Source organism: Nicotiana sylvestris, chromosome 12 (assembly GCF_000393655.2).
Source record: "Nicotiana sylvestris chromosome 12, ASM39365v2, whole genome shotgun sequence".
Classification (NCBI taxonomy): Eukaryota; Viridiplantae; Streptophyta; class Magnoliopsida; order Solanales; family Solanaceae; genus Nicotiana; species Nicotiana sylvestris.
The window spans coordinates 50,405,213-50,423,392 of NC_091068.1; the positions used below are offsets into that span (position 1 = coordinate 50,405,213).

Sequence of the window (18,180 nt, forward strand, 5' to 3'; positions counted from 1 at the left end):
TAGAAGAAGAGGTGTATATGGAGATTCCTCCTAGATTTGATACTGAACAAAGTCAAGGAAAGGTGTGCTGACTGAAAAAAGCCTTATACGGATTGAAGCGATGGTTTGACAGATTCTACAAAGCAATGATCTCCTTCGGCTAACAACAAAACAAAGTTGATCATACCCTCTTCATAAGACATTGAAAGGGTATACTCACTTTTCTCATAGTTTATTGTTAGATAGTTATGTAAATAACGTGAACTAGTCCTAGTCCCACATAGAATAGGAACAGGATACGTATTGTATGAATACGGCTCATTGTATTATAATTGAATATAATATCAATAATATATTTTTTTCTCGTGCTTCTCACATGGTATCAGAGCTACCGTGAGAGATTCATCGCTGTGCAAAAATACCAGTGACTCCACGAAGAAGAAATCAGTTAGCCGAAAAAACTTCGGTGACCGTAGGTTTGTCGGATTTAAAGTTCTTTTTTGTCGGTATTGTGCAAAAACCAACCCTACCACGAGGTAGATCACCCTCTGGCGACCAACCCCAACAAAAATCTCCGCCAAAATACCTGCCACGCGCCCTCACGCGCCACTGACAGTGAATTTTCCGGCGACATTCCAGTCTCACGCATCGGCGCGTGCGACTGTTCTGGCCACTTTTTGGCCCAACTTTTTTAGAACGGCTTTCTTAAGAGGTGATCTCGAGCCTGTCCATACAATTTTCTTTCTAATCCGACAACTTTGGCGTTTTCTGGTGTGAATAGTATTTTTTTCATGTCGCGAACAGTGTTTTCCAGCTATTTCTTCAAATTTCTCGCAGGAGTTATTGATTTCCACTATTTCAAGTGAAAACCTTGACTTTCAACTCCATCTAATTAAGAGAGAAAAATAAATAAATAAATAAATCAATAAGTGTTCTGATTTGCCATTCTAAGGTTAACCATACAACTTTTAGCGAAGACTTTGAGAAATTGGTTGTAGCAAAATGGGATCTTATACTATAAATAATTGGATGGTTTCTCTACTGGATTATATTGAGTTCCTTCAGTATAAAACGTGTAACCATACATCTTCAGAGATTGCTTCCGTAGTTCAAATAGGTAATAGTGTGACTTGTGTCTCCCAATCTTCATCCTCCGAGTCTTGGGTCATTGATTCAGGTGCATCTGATCACATTTCTGGTAACAAATCTCTTTTCACTACTATTTCATATTGTCAATCTCTTCCAACAATCACAATGGCCAACAGGTCTCAAATCATGGCAACTAGAATAGGTCAAGCAAGTCCACTTCCTTCCTTACCTTTAGATTCAGTTTTTTATGTTCCCAGCAGTCCTTTTAATCTCGTGGCCGTTAGTCGCTTAGCCAAATCACTTAAATGTTCTGTTTTATTTCTTGATGGCCTTGTTTCTATACAGGAATGAAGTACGGGGCGGATCATTGGTACCGACCGTGAATCAAATGGACTTTATAACCTTATCCTTGCTAAATCACATGAACTCACATCTTGTCTTTCTTCAACAACTTGTCTTGTTACTGATTCACCAGATTTATTACATAAATGATTGGGACATCCCAGTTTGTCAAAACTTCAGAAAATGGTACTTGGATTATCTCACTTGTCCACTCTAGAGTGTGAGTCATGCCAGCTCGATAAGCATACTCGCTCCCATTTCCCTAGGCATCTCGATAATCGAGTGGAGTCACCTTTCACTTTAGTCCATTCAGATGTTTGGGGTCCTAGTCGGGTCAGTCCTATCTTGGGATTCCGCTACTTTGTGTTGATTAGCATGATTCAAGGATATTTGATTTAGGAGTATTGATTAGCATGATTTCAGGAGACTTGGTTATATTTAGGAGATCTTATTTGATTTGATTTGATAGCTGGATTGATTGTATAGATTTATTTTATTTCCTTAATTTACATTAGGAGCTTTGTATAAATTTCTTTGCTCATGGGATGTAAACATACATGGATTGATTGTATAGATTTATTTTATTTCCTTAATTTACATTAGGTCGAATTTTCTCTCTTAGTGGTTGTCCCCCACACAGACTCCTTCTGGTCAATTTTGTTTTTGGAATTTTCTTTTCTATTAGGGTCACCGGAACATTCCAAGCCTATCCCTACCGGTTTTTTATTTTTCCATTCACCGGAGCTAAGGTTTGCTCGAGACAGATTTGGTTTCCAGCAAGACAGATTATTTTTGAGAAATTTTCTTCAGATTTCCTTCGGATTGAGTAGAAATATGGAGATATTCAAGGAGACGATTTTAGGAGAAATCTTGTCTTTAGATGAAATTCAACTTCTTCGTCGCCTCCTAGCCAAACTTGACTCAGCTAATGCTGCCACATCCAATCATGTGCAATCAGATACTGCCTTTGTTGCTCACCTTAATTCTTAGATTGTTGATTCTAGTGCAAATAGACACATGACAGGCTCTTCTAAAAGCATTCAAAACTATTCTCCGATTCCAAAAGGAGATAATGTTAAAATAGCCAATGGTTCTTTAATACCTACCTCTGAAACAGGTTTTGTCGTTTGTACTCCTAATATAAAACTATCATACGTGCTCCATGTCCCTGAGTTCTCTGTCAATCTTCTATCTGTTAGTGCCATCCCCAAAGCTCTAAACTGTAAAACCGAGTTCTTTCCCAATCATTATATTTTTCAGGATCTTGAAACAGGGGAAAAGAATTGGCAGTAGTAGATTGCGTGATGACTTGTATATGTTAGATGAAATTCAAAACTCTGGTCAAGCCTATTTTGGGGAAAGTAAGGATGTCAACCAAGAAATAATACTGCGGCATAGACGATTAGGACACCCATCGTTCTTTGTTTTGAAGAAGTTATATCCCAATTTGTTTTCAAGGACTCGATTTGAATCTTTGTTTTGTGATGGGTGTGAATATGCCAAGCATACTAGAAACTCTTATCCCGTGAGTGATAATAGTTTAGCACAACTCCGTTTATGACTATTCATTTTGATGTATGGGGTCCTACCCAAATTATTTCTTTGTCTGGTAGTCGATGATTTGTTACTTTCATTGATTGCTGCACTAGGATGACTTGGGTATATTTGTTAAAAACCAAAAGTGAAGTTTTCTCTCATTTTCAGTCATTTTATAAGATGATATGTACTCAGATTGATGCCAAAATAAAAATCTTGAGAATTGACAATGGCAGTGAATACATGGATAAAAGATTTGGTGCTTATTTGGAGTTCAATGGGATAGTCCATCAGACTAGTTGTCCTTACACTAGTGCACAAAATGGGGTCGCTGAAAGAAAAAATAGGGATCTATTAGAAGTAGCAAGATCTTTTATGTTCACCATGCATCTACCAAAACCTTACTGGGAGATGCTATTCTAGCGGCTGCCTATCTTATCAACATAATGCCACTTAAACCCCTCAATTTTCAAAGCCTCTAGAAGCTTTAAAGGTTAAGAATGAATATACTGTTCCTCCAAAGGTGTGTGGGTGTGTTTGCTTTGTCCACAATAGAAATTCTGGGAAACTTGATCCTAGAGCTATAAAGTGTGTTTTCATTGGGTGTTTCGCCGACACAAAAGGTTACAAATATTATCATCCTCCCTCTAGGATATCTTTTGTTAGCATGGATGTTACCTTTCGAGAATCTGAGTCATATTTCAGTATTACCTCATCACCTCTTCAGGGGGAGAGTAGTAAAGAGGAAGAGGTGATTCTACCTAGTTCCATTACTGAACCTCTTGATGACATTGTCACATGGGAAAATGAGATTGAAGAATTCAGTGGGAAACTATTGGGCATTTGGATAGGCCTGATTTGAAACCTTACTCAAGGAGAACTAGAGTAGAAGAAGCCATCATGCAATCTACCGAAGCTGAACCTTCTTCTACTGGTGAGTTATCTACATTTCCTAATGAGTTAGATGTGCCTATTGCTCACAAAAAAACAGCCAGATCTTGCCCCACCAAACACCCTTTTTATCTTATTTTGTCTCCAATAATTCTTTGTCTCCCTCTTATAGAGCTTTTGTCTTGTCTATTTCTTCTGTGTCTATTCCCTAGAATTGGAAGGAAGCTTCTGCAGATCCTAGATGGAAGCAAGTTATGATTGAAGAAATGAAGGCCTTGTCAAAAAAAGAGACTTGGGAACTTGTCACTTCACCACCAGACAAGAAGTTGGTTGGCTGCAAATGGGTCTTCACTGTAAAGCACAAAGCTGATGGCTCAATTGAAAGATTCAAAGCAAAATTGGTGGCTAAGGCATTCACTCAGATTTATGGAGTGGATTATCAAGAGACATCTGCCCATGTTGCTAAGATGAACACTATTAGAATTTTTTTGTTTTGTGCAGCTAATCTTGATTGGGACTTGCAACAGTTTGATGTAAAGAATGCATTTCATGGAGACTTAGAAGTATGGAGATTCCTCCTGAATTTGATAATGCACAGAGTCAAGGAAAGGTATGCAGATTGAAGAAAATCTTGTACGGACTGAAGCAATCCCCCAGAGCTTGGTTTGACAGATTCAGCAAAGCAATGATATCTCCTTCGGTTACCAACAAAGCAATGTTGATCACACCCTCTTCATAAGACATCAAACGGGTAAACTCACTGTTCTCATAGTTTATGTTGATGACATAGTAATGACAGGAGATGACAAAGAGGAGATGGCCTGATTGAACTAGTTGTTGGTACATAAATTTGAGATTAAGGATCTAGGAAAACTGCAGTTCTTAGGAATTGAGGTTGCTAGATCCAAAAGAGGAATCTTTATTTCTCAAAGGAAGTATATTTTGGATCTCTTGAAAAAAACTAGCCCGAACATTGCACGCCTCCTTACTAGTGACAAAAACACCACCAACATAGAACCAACTCTACAACAACAACAACAACAACATAAAATCCAGTAAAATCCCACAAGTGGAGTATGAGGAGAGTAGTGTGTACGCAGACCTTACCCCTACCTTCGGGAAGGTAGCTCTATTGCAGTAGAACCAACTCTATTGCAGTAATATGGAAATAAGGTATTTCCTAATTCCTATTAGCAATGGATGCCCATAACTACTTTATTAGATTGTTTGCGCTCAAAATCCATGAGCTACACTCAGAAGCATGCCAAACGTTCAGTCTTTTCTACAGAGAAAGGTCCTATATATTTCATGCAACTAAAATTAAATGTTTGACCCAAATGTCACACTAGTTTTAAAATCCATAATAAGGTAAGTTACCAGCTTCTTCAGGATTTGTGGCTGAACAATCAGCAAGCTTCCCCGGAAGAGAGGATGATTTTAAGACACTTTTCTGTCTCACCAACTCTCGAGCCCTCTTTGCTGCAAGAGCCGCCTGCATATGGTGCAATAGATACAGCAGGTAAAATAATTTCTTATAACACCAATTGATGTCCTCAAGCAGGCAACTTAGTCAGCTTAATCTTACAAAGATCAGTCTTGTGTATGTAACAAACTTAGGTACCTTTAGTGCATTTAGTGACTTGGAAAGAATTGAATCTAGCACATCTGGATGCAATTCCAGATACTCAGTCAGATACTCTTGAATTGACTGATCGATCACCTTTTTAACCTCAGGATTTCCCAACCTAGTCTTCAATTGAAAACATAGTAAACAATGTCGGCCTCACAAAAATTGGAGATTTTAAGGCTTCATAAAACTTTTATACCATAACAATTGTAACAAAATTTTCAACCATGAAAGGAGAGAGATACCTTAGTTTGTCCTTCAAATTCTGGATTCGGAACTTTAACAGAAATAACACAGGTTAATCCTTCTCTTACATGCTCGCCACTTAAGCTTATGTCCTTCTCCTGAATAATACAAACGAACAAAACTTAAAGAGTAACCCAAATATCCCTACTTATTGAGACATTAAACAGAGAGAGTTCAAGCTAACACAGCAGATTTTGCAGATTTAGGGTGATCGAATATTTTGGTTGCACTCAATTAGTGTGTCAGAGGGAAAGTGAATAGCGAATTCCGAAAGGCGGAATTGGAGATTCGGACTGAACCTCAATTTTTGTCTTTTCCTCTTTGAACAAATAGAACATTTTTTCTTTCTTTCTCGAAGGCATTGATTAAGTAGGACTTATTTTTAAGAACAAAAAAACTTCTCCTACATTCTGGTCTACGGCACTCATAATTTGAATGAAAAACTAACAGATGTAAAAAGACCCCATAACTAAGATTATGTGATGGTCCAGAAAGCAATGCTACTATACTTCTCGAAGATGTCTGCATATAAGCAGTTCCAAGCTGAAAAATTTTGTTAAAAGTTGAAGTCAGCACTGCCAAAGTTCATTGACCTTGCACGCTTGTATTCTCACCTAATAATATACTCCATCCCAGTGCTTATCTACTATTATTTTTCCCTGTTCAATTTATTTCACCACTTTTCCTAAAGCGAAATGTGAAAAAACCAAACTAATACTACTCAATGTTATAGTGGCCTTGATGTGACAAGAACTAAACCACTATTTACACATCTCAATTTCAATAGGTTCCAATTAACTCTACTATTTAAACTTTGTTCTCTTAATATGTAGTTAATAAAGGGTAGAGGGGCCGGCACATTTTTTGATAGGTTTTGAACCATGGGCCACTGGCTCGCGGGGATTTCTTGGTTATCAAAAAACAATGTAGTCAACAAAGGATGGATTCATTTTTAAGTAGTTGAAAGGGAAACTTTTTATTATATAAATTTAAGTGATTTCCTTACACATAACTACAAAGTCTTTAGGTCGAAAGGTGGTATTCCAGATAAAGACTCGTACGACTTTAGAATAATCCTCTAGCTCGTGTAAACATCAAACAATGAGAACATAAGGTGGTTATGAAGTTAAAGTTTCTGAAGGCACTAAAGCTCCAATGTGAACACAAGGTGCAGAGTATTTTTTCCAATTGAAACCAGCAAAGCTATTGCAAGGGGTAGCATGCACACATCCAAGCAATCATGGTCAAACGGACAGAAGTGCAAGCGAAAACCAGAAGAATTCCAACAGATTTTGGTGCTGTATCAGCAAACTGGAAAGGCTGGAGAGATACAAAAACACCACAGATTTTTGTTGGAGCAAACAGAAACAAAAGAAACAATGAACCTAAATTCAACGAACCTTGATTGTCTTTGACTTTTTCCCCAGATTGTTGAGAGTTCTTGTTAGGGCAGCTTTCACACCATCTATGTGAGTGCCACCATCAATCGTCCGTATGCTGTTTGCATAACCTAGCATCGTGTCTGAATAAGCATCTGAGCACCTGCAATGAAAAACAGACAAGAAAATGTGTAAAACATACCACTTTTAACACGCAATTCATATACATACCAATTGCTGAGAAGGAAAAAACCATGCAACCACTGCATGACGGCATGGTGCAGCATAAAAATTATATGTTGCTATAATTCCAACCATGCTTGACGAAGAAAAGAGTAAATAGAGGAAGATGGATAGAAGGATAAAAAGATATGAATATCTTACCATTGAAGAGCCATATCAATCGTGATTCCATCAGCTTCTTTTCTGAATCCCAGCACATCATGAAGTGGTTTCTAGAGCAGAGAGAAGTCGAGAACTACTTAATAGACTTCATACAACAAAAGCATCACCGGAAAAGTCAATCAATTTTTTTCTTTTTTGATAACCAGGAAATTCCCGAGAGCTAGTGGAACACGGTTTTCGGTGAATAATGGGTTCGCTCGTCTACCCTTTTCCATTTAAATACCAGCCTTTTGTTTGTGGTAGGGTTTGAAACCGTGATGTGTGCTTAACCCACACATCATGCTCTATGCTCTTGCCACTGGACCAAAGCCCTAGGGGCAAAGACAGTAATTAATTTAAGTCATTGTTAAATATACATGCATAACATTATCGGACAGATTTCAGACTCGATTTTTCTTATGAAGCAAGGATATTCCAATTTCAGACTTGATTCAGATATACTATTACTTTTGTGCTAGAACTGTAGATCGTGATACCATGGAACAAATACCCCATTTACCAAAATGCTTGTCCTCCTTTTGTAACACTTAGAAAATTTGGTTTAGGTGTGGATGTGTTAAATGAGTATTAATGTGACATTTTAGACATGTGAAGTCCTATCGGGATTAGTATGGTTGGAAATAGTTGTTTTGGAATCAAGACGGAGAGTGAGGTGCATAAGATTCGATAGAATCAACTAAGTTTATGGAAAGTCTGTCTTCCAACCTTCGACAGTGCAAGCAGAGCGCTAACTTTAGCGCCCCTGACGATGCAAGGTCGTGTAGTTTGGCGCCTCGGATGGCGCCTTGCACTGTTATTTTGGCGCCTCTGTGATGCCCCCACGCTGACGATGTCTATCCGGGCCACTTTTATTTTCTCCTCAATTTTTGGACGTGTACACTTATTTAAACCCTACCTCGTTCCCTACACCCCAAACACGTAGATTTGCTCTAGAAAGGGGAGCTCTCAAGAACCCAACTTCCTCCAAGGTCCCTCCATCATTCAAGGTAAGTTATAATAATGATTTTCTAAGTTAATTTCAATTCTCTAACACCTTATTAACATGGGTAAACCCTTCAAATCATTAGATATTCGATTGAGACATCATTGTTGAGAAAAAAAACCTTAGAACTCGAATTCAAGAAGATTGAACTTCAAAAAGGTAATGCTTCTACTCCCTAATCATTTATAGCTATGAATTGATGAGTTCTTGGGAGAATAGTAAATGGGTTTGATAAAGAGAATCATATGAACTATGCTAGGGATTTGGGTTGTTTACTTAAGATTGTTGTAAATATTTGGGTGATGAGAAACGGTGTTAGTTACATATATTTGGGATTGTAGAATCGCCTAGAAGTAGTAGAATAAGAATTGGGTGAAGAAAATACCATTTAACAAAGGCTATGAGGCTTTACGCCCATAAGGTGTGATAAAATGCCTAAGTGACCAAAACATGAATATTATTGCGAATATGGAATCCCTTTGACTTGTATTATTATAGATTAAAGTTGAAAGGGTTGGCGAACGTTGTATTAGGCTCAAGAGCAGGAAGTTAAGGTATATGAGGCTAACTCTCTATGGTTGGGAATGTTAATGATTCTCCTACACTACGTTTCTTTTACAACGTTACTAATTGCTCAGAAATATGGTTAAGCTTAGTTCTTTGAATAGTTGCATAACTTCTATTTCTAGCTTCATAATTTGTTCATGACTTTCAGTCCGAACGTTGTAAGCTCAGTGGATAATCAATATAGACTTGTGTTTAATGCCCATAAGTCTCAGTCTAGAGTACTCAGCATGGCATAAACAGTTGAAGTTTCAGTTTTCATTATCAGTTCAGGAATACATGTCTCAGTCTAGTTCCTATGCAGCATTCCAATATCATGTAACTCAGAATGATTCAGTATTTCAATATCATGTATTGCAATATGATTCTCAGTTCCTGAATTTAAATTCCTGAATGTTGAACACATGTATTTGGGTCTGAGGCCGTAGTTTATGCTTTATGCATCTTTGGACCTAAGGCCGCAGTTATGTATATGTATACTTGGGCCCAAGGCTGTAGCTTGTGCACATATATATTAGGCCTGAAGCCGCAGTTTATTTATTCAGATAAACAGGTGGTTCATCATTCAGAGGAGAGAGTATTCATATCTTTACTTCCTTGTTCAGTCATCAGTTCAATTTCAATTTCAGTATTTACAGTTCTTTCTTTCAGTTGCTTTACATACCAGTGCAATTCAAATGTACTGACGTCTCTTTCGTCCGGGGCCTGCATCTCACGATGCAAGTAATAATTTAAGGATTGATAATTCAGAGTGCTAGGATTCTCATACCAGCTATTGGGTGAGCCCCCATTCTTTCGGGGCAATATCATTACTTTACAGTCTTTTAGTGTTTTCAGTACTTCATTAGACACTTCATAGACTAGAGTATCAGTTAGAAAAAGTCGTAGGCTTTTTATGTTAAGCAAAATTGGCTACGAATATGTTTCAGACATATTAGTGTTTTCGCACTTAGATTTATATCATTCAGACTTTCACTATATCAGCATAAGTTAGTTTATCTCAGCATTCAATATGTTATGATATCACATGTTCATTCAGCCAGCCAGTTGGTTTGCTCGGTCACATGTAATCAGGTACCGGGTGCCGTGTACGTCTAGGCCCAGGTTCGGGGTGTGACACCTTTCCTCTTTGAAATGACCCAAGATGTTGTCTACATTACTCAAATGGCACCACAAAGCATTTTATAGATACATATTATATACCACAAAATATTTTATAGAAATCAGTTCTACTCTTCTGAATACAACTTCATCCTTAATTTATTATTTTGTAGTGCAAACGAAAAGATATGTTGTTTATAAGGAAAAAACATCCAAATATGCTTCATAACAAATATTAAACAGCTCAAATTTTAAACAGCTCAAATTTTAAAGTCCTCTTAATAATAGTGCCAAATCAGAATGGGAAGAACAAATTTGAAACAAGGGAGAATAAAATATAATTTGCTGGTTCCGTTCAATTTTCTAGACGTGATGCCTACGGACAAGGACACCATGTAACATGACATGTATGTATGAGAGATCACCCTGAATAACCTGAACATATTCAAGCTCGTCAATTTAATGCAATAAGCCTTTTACCGCCAGTTCTAAATTTTCAATAGCAAACAATTTACTCCCAAATTTCAAAGAGAAAATGAAGTGTGTGAAAAGTAAAAGGGAAAAGACAAACACACTTTGTCTGCATTCAGCCATTTCACGTATTCAACCAATCCTCCAGCATAAAAGTACTCGTTGCATTGGATCTTCTCTGGATCTACGTCTTCCTTCTTGAGAGCAATTGTTAGCTGAAATAAAAGAACTGCTCAATTGTTTGAAACTAAACTGAATCTTGCATATGAAAATATAGTTATCAATCATAAGAAGCTTTCATTTCTTGGAAGAAGTTTATGTATGTCTATGCACCAAAATGCAGCATGCAGAAATGAGGAATGTCAAATGCATTGCAATGAACTTCAACATACAGTCACCAAATGGCATAAGCATTTTCACTTAAACCATAGGTTGAAGAAGGAAGACATTCAAACAGCCACTGAAGTTCCTTCCACGAACAAAACCTCTCAAAGGCATCATTTGACAGCATCGTTCAGAAAACTTTGCATGAATCTAATTAATATTACTGACAATTTCCTATCCCTTTCTATTTCGACTTCTTTAAAAGGTGACAGAGTAAGAAGCTACACCGACTTGCTCATAAATTAAAAGCAGCAAGAGCAAGTAGGCTTTTCTCTGCGAGAACAATCTTGACATACCTCGGGATTGAGGAAAGCAAGCTCCCTAATTCTCCCAGCTATGGTGTTATAGTCAAATTGTATTTCAGCTGTGAATACTGCAAAGCAAGATGTCATCAGAACTTTAGATGCTAATACAGAAATTGGAAACATGATAAGAAAGGAGATGGCAGCAACATCTTTTGGAGTTTGACGACAATGTAATTACCTTCTTTATCAGGCCAAAACCGAATGGCAGTCCCTTGTCGATCCCTCATTTCCACCGGGAGGTCATGACATATCAAAGTTGTTATTGGCTTCCCACGTGAATATTTCTGTTGGTATTCTTTACCATCACGCCATATGGTAACTTCAAGGGCCTATCAGAGAACATGATATAGATCACTACTCAAGAAAGCTGAAAGATTAGCAAAGGAAAAGTGATCACGTCTGTAAGCATTTTGCTGAACATTGTCAGCTACGCTCTACATTATATACAAAAGCAATCAAACCATTCACGTCAGCCTTTGTGACCATTTCTTCCATTCATCAGGGTTACTGCAGTACCAAGTGCTTACATTTATTCAATACAGAGTAAAGACTCATATTACTTTCACTTCTCTCTCTCTCTTTTACTGCAATTCTCTAAGCCTTCTTCAAACTATCTTGACTAACGCCCAACCAAAAGCCCAAAAGGAAAGAGAAGAAAAAAGAAATAGATGAAACATTACCGCACTCATACTAGTACTATTCAATTAAAGGACGAAACCCATCAGCGGTCACATTTTTGACAAAAAGCATATCTGATGAAAACGAGAGTTTTTTTTTAGCAAGACAAACAAAATATAACTACAAATACATGTAATACTACAAACATTATTTCATTTCCTTTTAGATACTCACGGAACACTGCTCTATTTAGAAATCAAAAGGTCACTGAATGAAGAGTTGAACTGCTCAACTATTGATTTATGTCCACACATGCAAGAGGTGAACAATGGATTGTCTGTTATCATTTTCAGAATGTAGTCTCTCTGATTATAGCCTAAATTCATATCTGCTTTCCTTAAATGAGATAAATGGCACCCCAAGAAGGGAACACAATCAACTTTTGAAAATGAAAACCCAGAACAACAAGTCTAGAATACAATTCAAAATTTTGAAAGATCCTGAACTGCACATATTTGTCACAAAAGAAAAAACCTGAGAATGTTTAAACAATCTCGTAAATATGCAAGTAAACAACATTTGAGGTCATTCTACAACTAGAGACCACTTATCTAGTTAAAGCAATGGCACTGACAAATTTGATTAAAGTATCCTTAGACAGTTAGTTAACAAGAGAACAACATAAAGCTAAAGTAAGCAACCCATTTACAACAACAACAACAATAAGAAGCCCAGTGTAGTCCCACAAGTGGTGTCTGGGGAAGGTAGAGTATACGCACACCTTACCCTGCCTTTAAAAAGGCAGAGAGGCTGTTTTCGGTGGACCCTCGGCTCAGGAAGGAAAAAGGAAGGGGCAATAACAAGCAAACCAATATGACAACCGAAGCGAAAATACAAAACTAACACTAAGTAATGCAATCAGAAAACCGAAACAAGGCAGCAACAAGTAATAGCAACAATCTAGGGATAAAACACGAAGGACAGTAAGCAACCCATTTAAGAGCAGAAAAACTAGCGACAACCGTCACAAAAGAAAAGGGGCGGCTATAGCACAAATATATTCTAAATTACAAATTCTGCATTCATTATCAGTGTATTGGAAAATGATAGCAGAAATCTCCAAAATATGATATTGATACCTGTGACAATGCATTAACAACTGACAGGCCCACACCATGTAATCCACCAGACACATTATAGCCACTACTTGAGCCTCCAAATTTACCACCTGCATGCAAAACCTGCACAATTTGCAACCACATCATCAAGATATACTCTTGGTTCATTGTCTATTCTAAAAGCATGGTTTCCATATAGACAGAAATTCATAAACATTGATTTCCATGATTTTATACTATCTGCAACAGTGCAAACAACATCAGTAAGTAGCACAAGAGTCAATTCAGAAGAATGTAATAAATTTTAAAAGCCGGAAACTACAATATTATTGGTTGTACAGTATATAACTAGGCGCTTATAATCAACAAAACTTTTCAACATACACAATAGAGTGGATCTCTAGAGATAGAGGTAGGCCTAAGAAGTATTAGGAAGAGGCAATTAGCCAAGACATGGCGTAGCTTCAACTTTCAGAGGACATAACTCTTGATAGAAGGGTGTGTAGGTCGAGAATTAATAGTAGGTAATCGGGCGTATCTCTTTTCCATACCAGCCATATTAGTATTACTCTTGCATTTTCTTATTCCTAGATTTATATCATTACCTGTTGTTTCTTTCGTTTCGGTTATCTTATCATCTTATCTTGATGTTGCTACTGCTTGTTGTTACTGCTTCTTTTTGCTTTTTTCCTTGAGTCGGGGGTCTACTGGAAATAGCCTATCTACCTTCACAAGATACGGGAAAGGTATGCATACACACTACCCTCTCCAGACCCTACTTGTGGGATTATATTCGGTTTGTTGTTGTTAGATCCATTTATATAAACAATAAGCAAGAGTGAGTTTGTGCTTCAATTTTTTTTAAAGGTAATAAATTTTATTAACGTTTAGGCAAAAACATACACGTAGTCACGTATAAAAGAGGTATACCAAAAAGTAGAAAACCAACACAAGAGTGAATTAGTCTATTTAATTATGAGTTGTGGCACTGCTTTAAAAGCACCTTTCTGAATACAATTTAAGAAAATACCTCTCTGAATTTCGGCTTAAGCATGTGATTATGCAGTAACCTTGCACCTTACTCAAGCAATACTGCTTCTCTTTTTTTTATAATGGTGGTGTCAAGGCAGTTTGCGTGCACCTTGATAATTCCATGGGTACCTACTACCTCCCACCAGCACATGTATCGGGTAATTCTGCTCGTCAAGGATTAAGCAGATGTGATGAAATAACCTAGTGTTTTCTGTAAACCCTAATCTCCAAGGTTTGCACCCACTTTGTTGTAGTGTTTTTAAAATAGCTGATGAAGATTCTTGTAAAGCACATAAACTTCGGGTCACTAATTTTTTATTTTTTATTTTTGGAATTTGGATAAGAAAACTCCGGGTTACTAATACTACTGCTCCGAGTATCTTAGGTCAGGTTTTGTGGGCCAATCATGCTAAATAGAAGATTATGCTAGCACTGGTTGATACTTAATACAAAATCACCATAGGTATGGGCAGGATAAGACAACTGGGGAAGAAAGCCATAGGAAAGTACCACTGAACTCTTCTATAAAATTTCAATGAGAGATTACTGATTGTTGAATCTTTTTTACTTTTATAACCGAGAAATTCCTGAGGGCCAGCGGCGCGCGGTTCGAAAATCAGTGGATACTACTAAGCATCTACACTTCTCCAATTAAATGCCAGGCTTTGTCTGCGACAAGTTCGGACCCATTACGTGTGCTTAACCCACGTATTACGCGCTACACTCTTACCACTATGACCAAAGCTCCGAGAACAAAACTGACTGATGAATCTTGAAACAACTATACCTTCCGTCTTTCACTTTGTCTTTCACTTTCTTTTTTCTTTGTTTCTTTTTTTTTGAAAAGGAATACCTTCAATCTTTCATTATTGAGGAACCGTCTTTGGGAGTTCAATAACAGGTTTTCATAACTCTTAATGGCTTCAAGGATTTTCCAAAATTTAAAATTTCTCAAACAATGTTAGGTTAAAAAAATCTCATAACTTTGGACACATCTTTATAGACTTGTAGTTAGATGAGAAGCTGATACTGAGCCCCATCCACTGAGTAGGAAAAAACATATAAACATATATGTGTGTGTGTGGGTGTGTTTAAAAACAGCCTGAAAATGGCTATCCCATGTGAACATACCGTCAAAACTGTCTCCAGAGAAGATTTCTTTGTCACTGGATGCAACTCTGTCGGAATCTGAAAAATTCCCAACAAAATGCGTTATCTAATGAGAAACAATTTTTTATCAACAAGCATAAGGTTTTGATCAGAATGGGAACTTCAAGGAGCTTTGACAACCATATACAAGCATGTCAATTTCTTATTAGCACACTTCCTAAAACCATTTCTATCACATGCAGCGTCCAGGACCTCTCCTTGAAAGGTAGGAAGGACTGGAAACAAGCAAGGGAGAACAGGGGAAAATCACAAACATGAACAGCTTGATGACACAAACATCATCTTATGTGCTAAGACAGCAGAATATTCAAGAGAAGGTTGAGTCAATCCTTTATGAGATGACAGAAAAACACAATATTTACATAAGCTAGTGTGTGCAATCTCCTATTAAGTTAGTCCTACTTCTGCAGAAGAGAATAAGACAGCACATACCCCTCGACCGTTGTCAGCAATGCTCACGGAGTTATCCGCATGAAGGACCACATCTATCTTTGTTGCAAATCCTGCTTGTGCCTCATCAACGGCATTATCCAATATTTCGTAAACCTACAAGGAAATATGTTCAATAACTAGGACAATAAAAGTTCTGTCAAGAATAAATAGAAGCGTAGCTAGCAACGCCAAATATATCAAAAGAAAGGAATCATAGAAGTCTAGAGATACCAAATGGTGGAGACCACGAGGTCCGGTGCTTCCAATGTACATTCCTGGCCTTTTTCTGACTGGATCCAAACCTTCCAATACCTAATGAGACAGCAATTTGCATAATTATTTTTACTGGTAAAAGATCAACATATTATCCACATCAATAATTATTTTCAATAGTAAAAAACAAACAATTTAAAAAGAAAATTACTGCTGAGAAACAAATAAGTAAAAGATATCCAACATAACTATATATATTTGCTTCACATTAAGCTGCACTTGCTAGTGAAGGTAATTCTGAAGGTTACTGTCTCTATTACATTCTTATCCAGGTAAACTGTAACTCAAAAGCTGACCGATGTCTTGCAGACTTCCATAAAGGTAATGCACAATATAGTAGAGTTTATTCACTATTCGGTCAGTGATCCAATAGAGACTATATATCTGCTGCATGTACTTGTGCATGTATACTTATGCTCAAAATAAGATATTTGACATTTCTGTGTTGCATAACCTGTGAAAGCAGTTGTTTTAATTTAAGTATTTTCCTTATCACCCTAAAATGCATGTTTGTTTTCAGTGTTGTCAAAGGCAAAAAACTCTAAAAAGCATTCAAGGTCTATTGGGGCTTTAAACGCACAATGCACTTAAAGTATGGGTTTGGTATAAAAAAAGGTGCAATGAAGGGGAAAAAATACATATGTAATTCAAGGACAAAGTAACAAAATAGATTCATAATATTATCCTTAACAATTAATATACCTATTTGATTGTTGCTAATGCACTTATTTCTAATTATATTTGTTATTTAGTGCAACTTGATTCAACAAAGAACTCATGAGCATGAGGCACACGCCTTAATGCCTTGCCTTACACTGAAGTACAGCTTAAGCGAGGCGAAGCGCCCTCCCTGAGCTTTTGAGCTTCAGGGCTTAAGCACGCCTTAAATGAGCCTTTGAGAATGCTGGTTTATTTTCCGGTCAAACTAATTTACAAGTAATAAGCAACTCTAAACCTACAGAATAAAGTGATAGAGCAGATTAATGTGCAAACAATACATATATATATCCTTGACTAAATAGAGGATAGAAAGGTAAAAGAAGAAACTGAAAATGAAAAACGAAAAAGACAAACAAAAGTAACAAAATTGAAATGGAAGAATTGCATTCTTTCATAACGTACATGTAGAATACCACATCACTTAAATATGGATGATCATTTTCAAAATTCAAAAAACTAAAGTGTGTTTGGTATGAAGAAAATAAGTTAATTAATGTTAGCTAACACTGAATTGAGGAAAATCTTTTCTCGAAGGAAATTATTTTCCACCAAAAGGAGCAATATGACTTCCGTCACCAATGGAAGTCATTTTCAATCACAAATATCTCAACTCTTACTCTAATTCACTTGCTTCAGACCCGCTATACTGCTGGAAAAGAGGTAGAAAGAGGAGCAGCAGCACATTGTGGTGGAATACAATCAAAACATACATGAGGTAGATTGGTTGGAAGCAAAGAAAAAAAACAAGATAAAGCTAACTCAATTCAGCAGATCAAATTAACTGTATACTTCTATTTTCCTTTTGATGTAAGGAGGAATTCATAATTGAAGCAGAATCACTACTTAACCTCTTAGAATCCCTATTAGAAAGGGATTCTTCTTTTGCTTTTGCGCACCTGTAAATGTTTCAGCACTTCCTTAGTGCTGCACTCATAATATAATTACCTTTCTCTCAGAAAAAACTCACTTGCTTCAAGCCTTCAACCAATACTTAGAGATTGTTATCAACTTTTAATACTGAGGAACACTACCATAACACTATCCTCGTAGCTCGTACCCTATCATCCACTTCATTTTAATAATGATTGTGTCTGGACCAACTTGTACACTCCTTGACTAATTCACTGTGTACCTATTATACCTATTATCTTCCACCAACGTAGCACCGCATAGCTCTGGGCCTCTGGCTATGAAAGCTTAGGTAGATAAGAAGAATTCACCTAGTGTTGCCTCTTCCAACCTTTGTGACCATGGTCGTTACTCTAGCTCTTCGACTGCCAGCATGTTCATTAACTTTATTATTTTATACCCAACTAAATATTAGAAAATGATCCTATAAAAGATTTCCCAAGGTAAAACACTTCCCCACATAAAACAATTTCCATCTTAAGTACACTACCATTTTATTGTATTTTTTTCAATTTTATTTTCAAATAGAGAGAATATCATCAAATACTTAATACAGAACTCAGAGATATCCATTTTATCTAGCAGAGATTGGTTAATTATCTGTGAG

At 36.9% G+C, this 18,180-nt stretch overlaps 1 protein-coding gene across 2 annotated transcripts in view; it reads right to left on the reverse strand.

Annotated features, from left to right (window-relative positions):
* Nucleotides 1-18,180, reverse strand: part of LOC104240257 (DNA gyrase subunit B, chloroplastic/mitochondrial) — a 33,314-nt gene that overhangs the window by 13,299 nt on the left and 1,835 nt on the right. For both annotated transcript variants that reach the window (XM_070165106.1, XM_070165107.1), the window contains exons 3-14: nucleotides 15,903-15,983; nucleotides 15,672-15,785; nucleotides 15,201-15,257; nucleotides 13,059-13,160; nucleotides 11,480-11,630; nucleotides 11,293-11,369; nucleotides 10,717-10,827; nucleotides 7,474-7,544; nucleotides 7,111-7,252; nucleotides 5,710-5,808; nucleotides 5,459-5,587; nucleotides 5,215-5,329 (exon numbers count right to left, since the gene is read on the reverse strand). In XM_070165106.1, coding sequence (XP_070021207.1) covers nucleotides 5,215-5,329; nucleotides 5,459-5,587; nucleotides 5,710-5,808; nucleotides 7,111-7,252; nucleotides 7,474-7,544; nucleotides 10,717-10,827; nucleotides 11,293-11,369; nucleotides 11,480-11,630; nucleotides 13,059-13,160; nucleotides 15,201-15,257; nucleotides 15,672-15,785; nucleotides 15,903-15,983 — 1,249 coding nt within the window. The remainder of the gene's footprint in view (nucleotides 1-5,214; nucleotides 5,330-5,458; nucleotides 5,588-5,709; nucleotides 5,809-7,110; nucleotides 7,253-7,473; nucleotides 7,545-10,716; nucleotides 10,828-11,292; nucleotides 11,370-11,479; nucleotides 11,631-13,058; nucleotides 13,161-15,200; nucleotides 15,258-15,671; nucleotides 15,786-15,902; nucleotides 15,984-18,180) is intronic.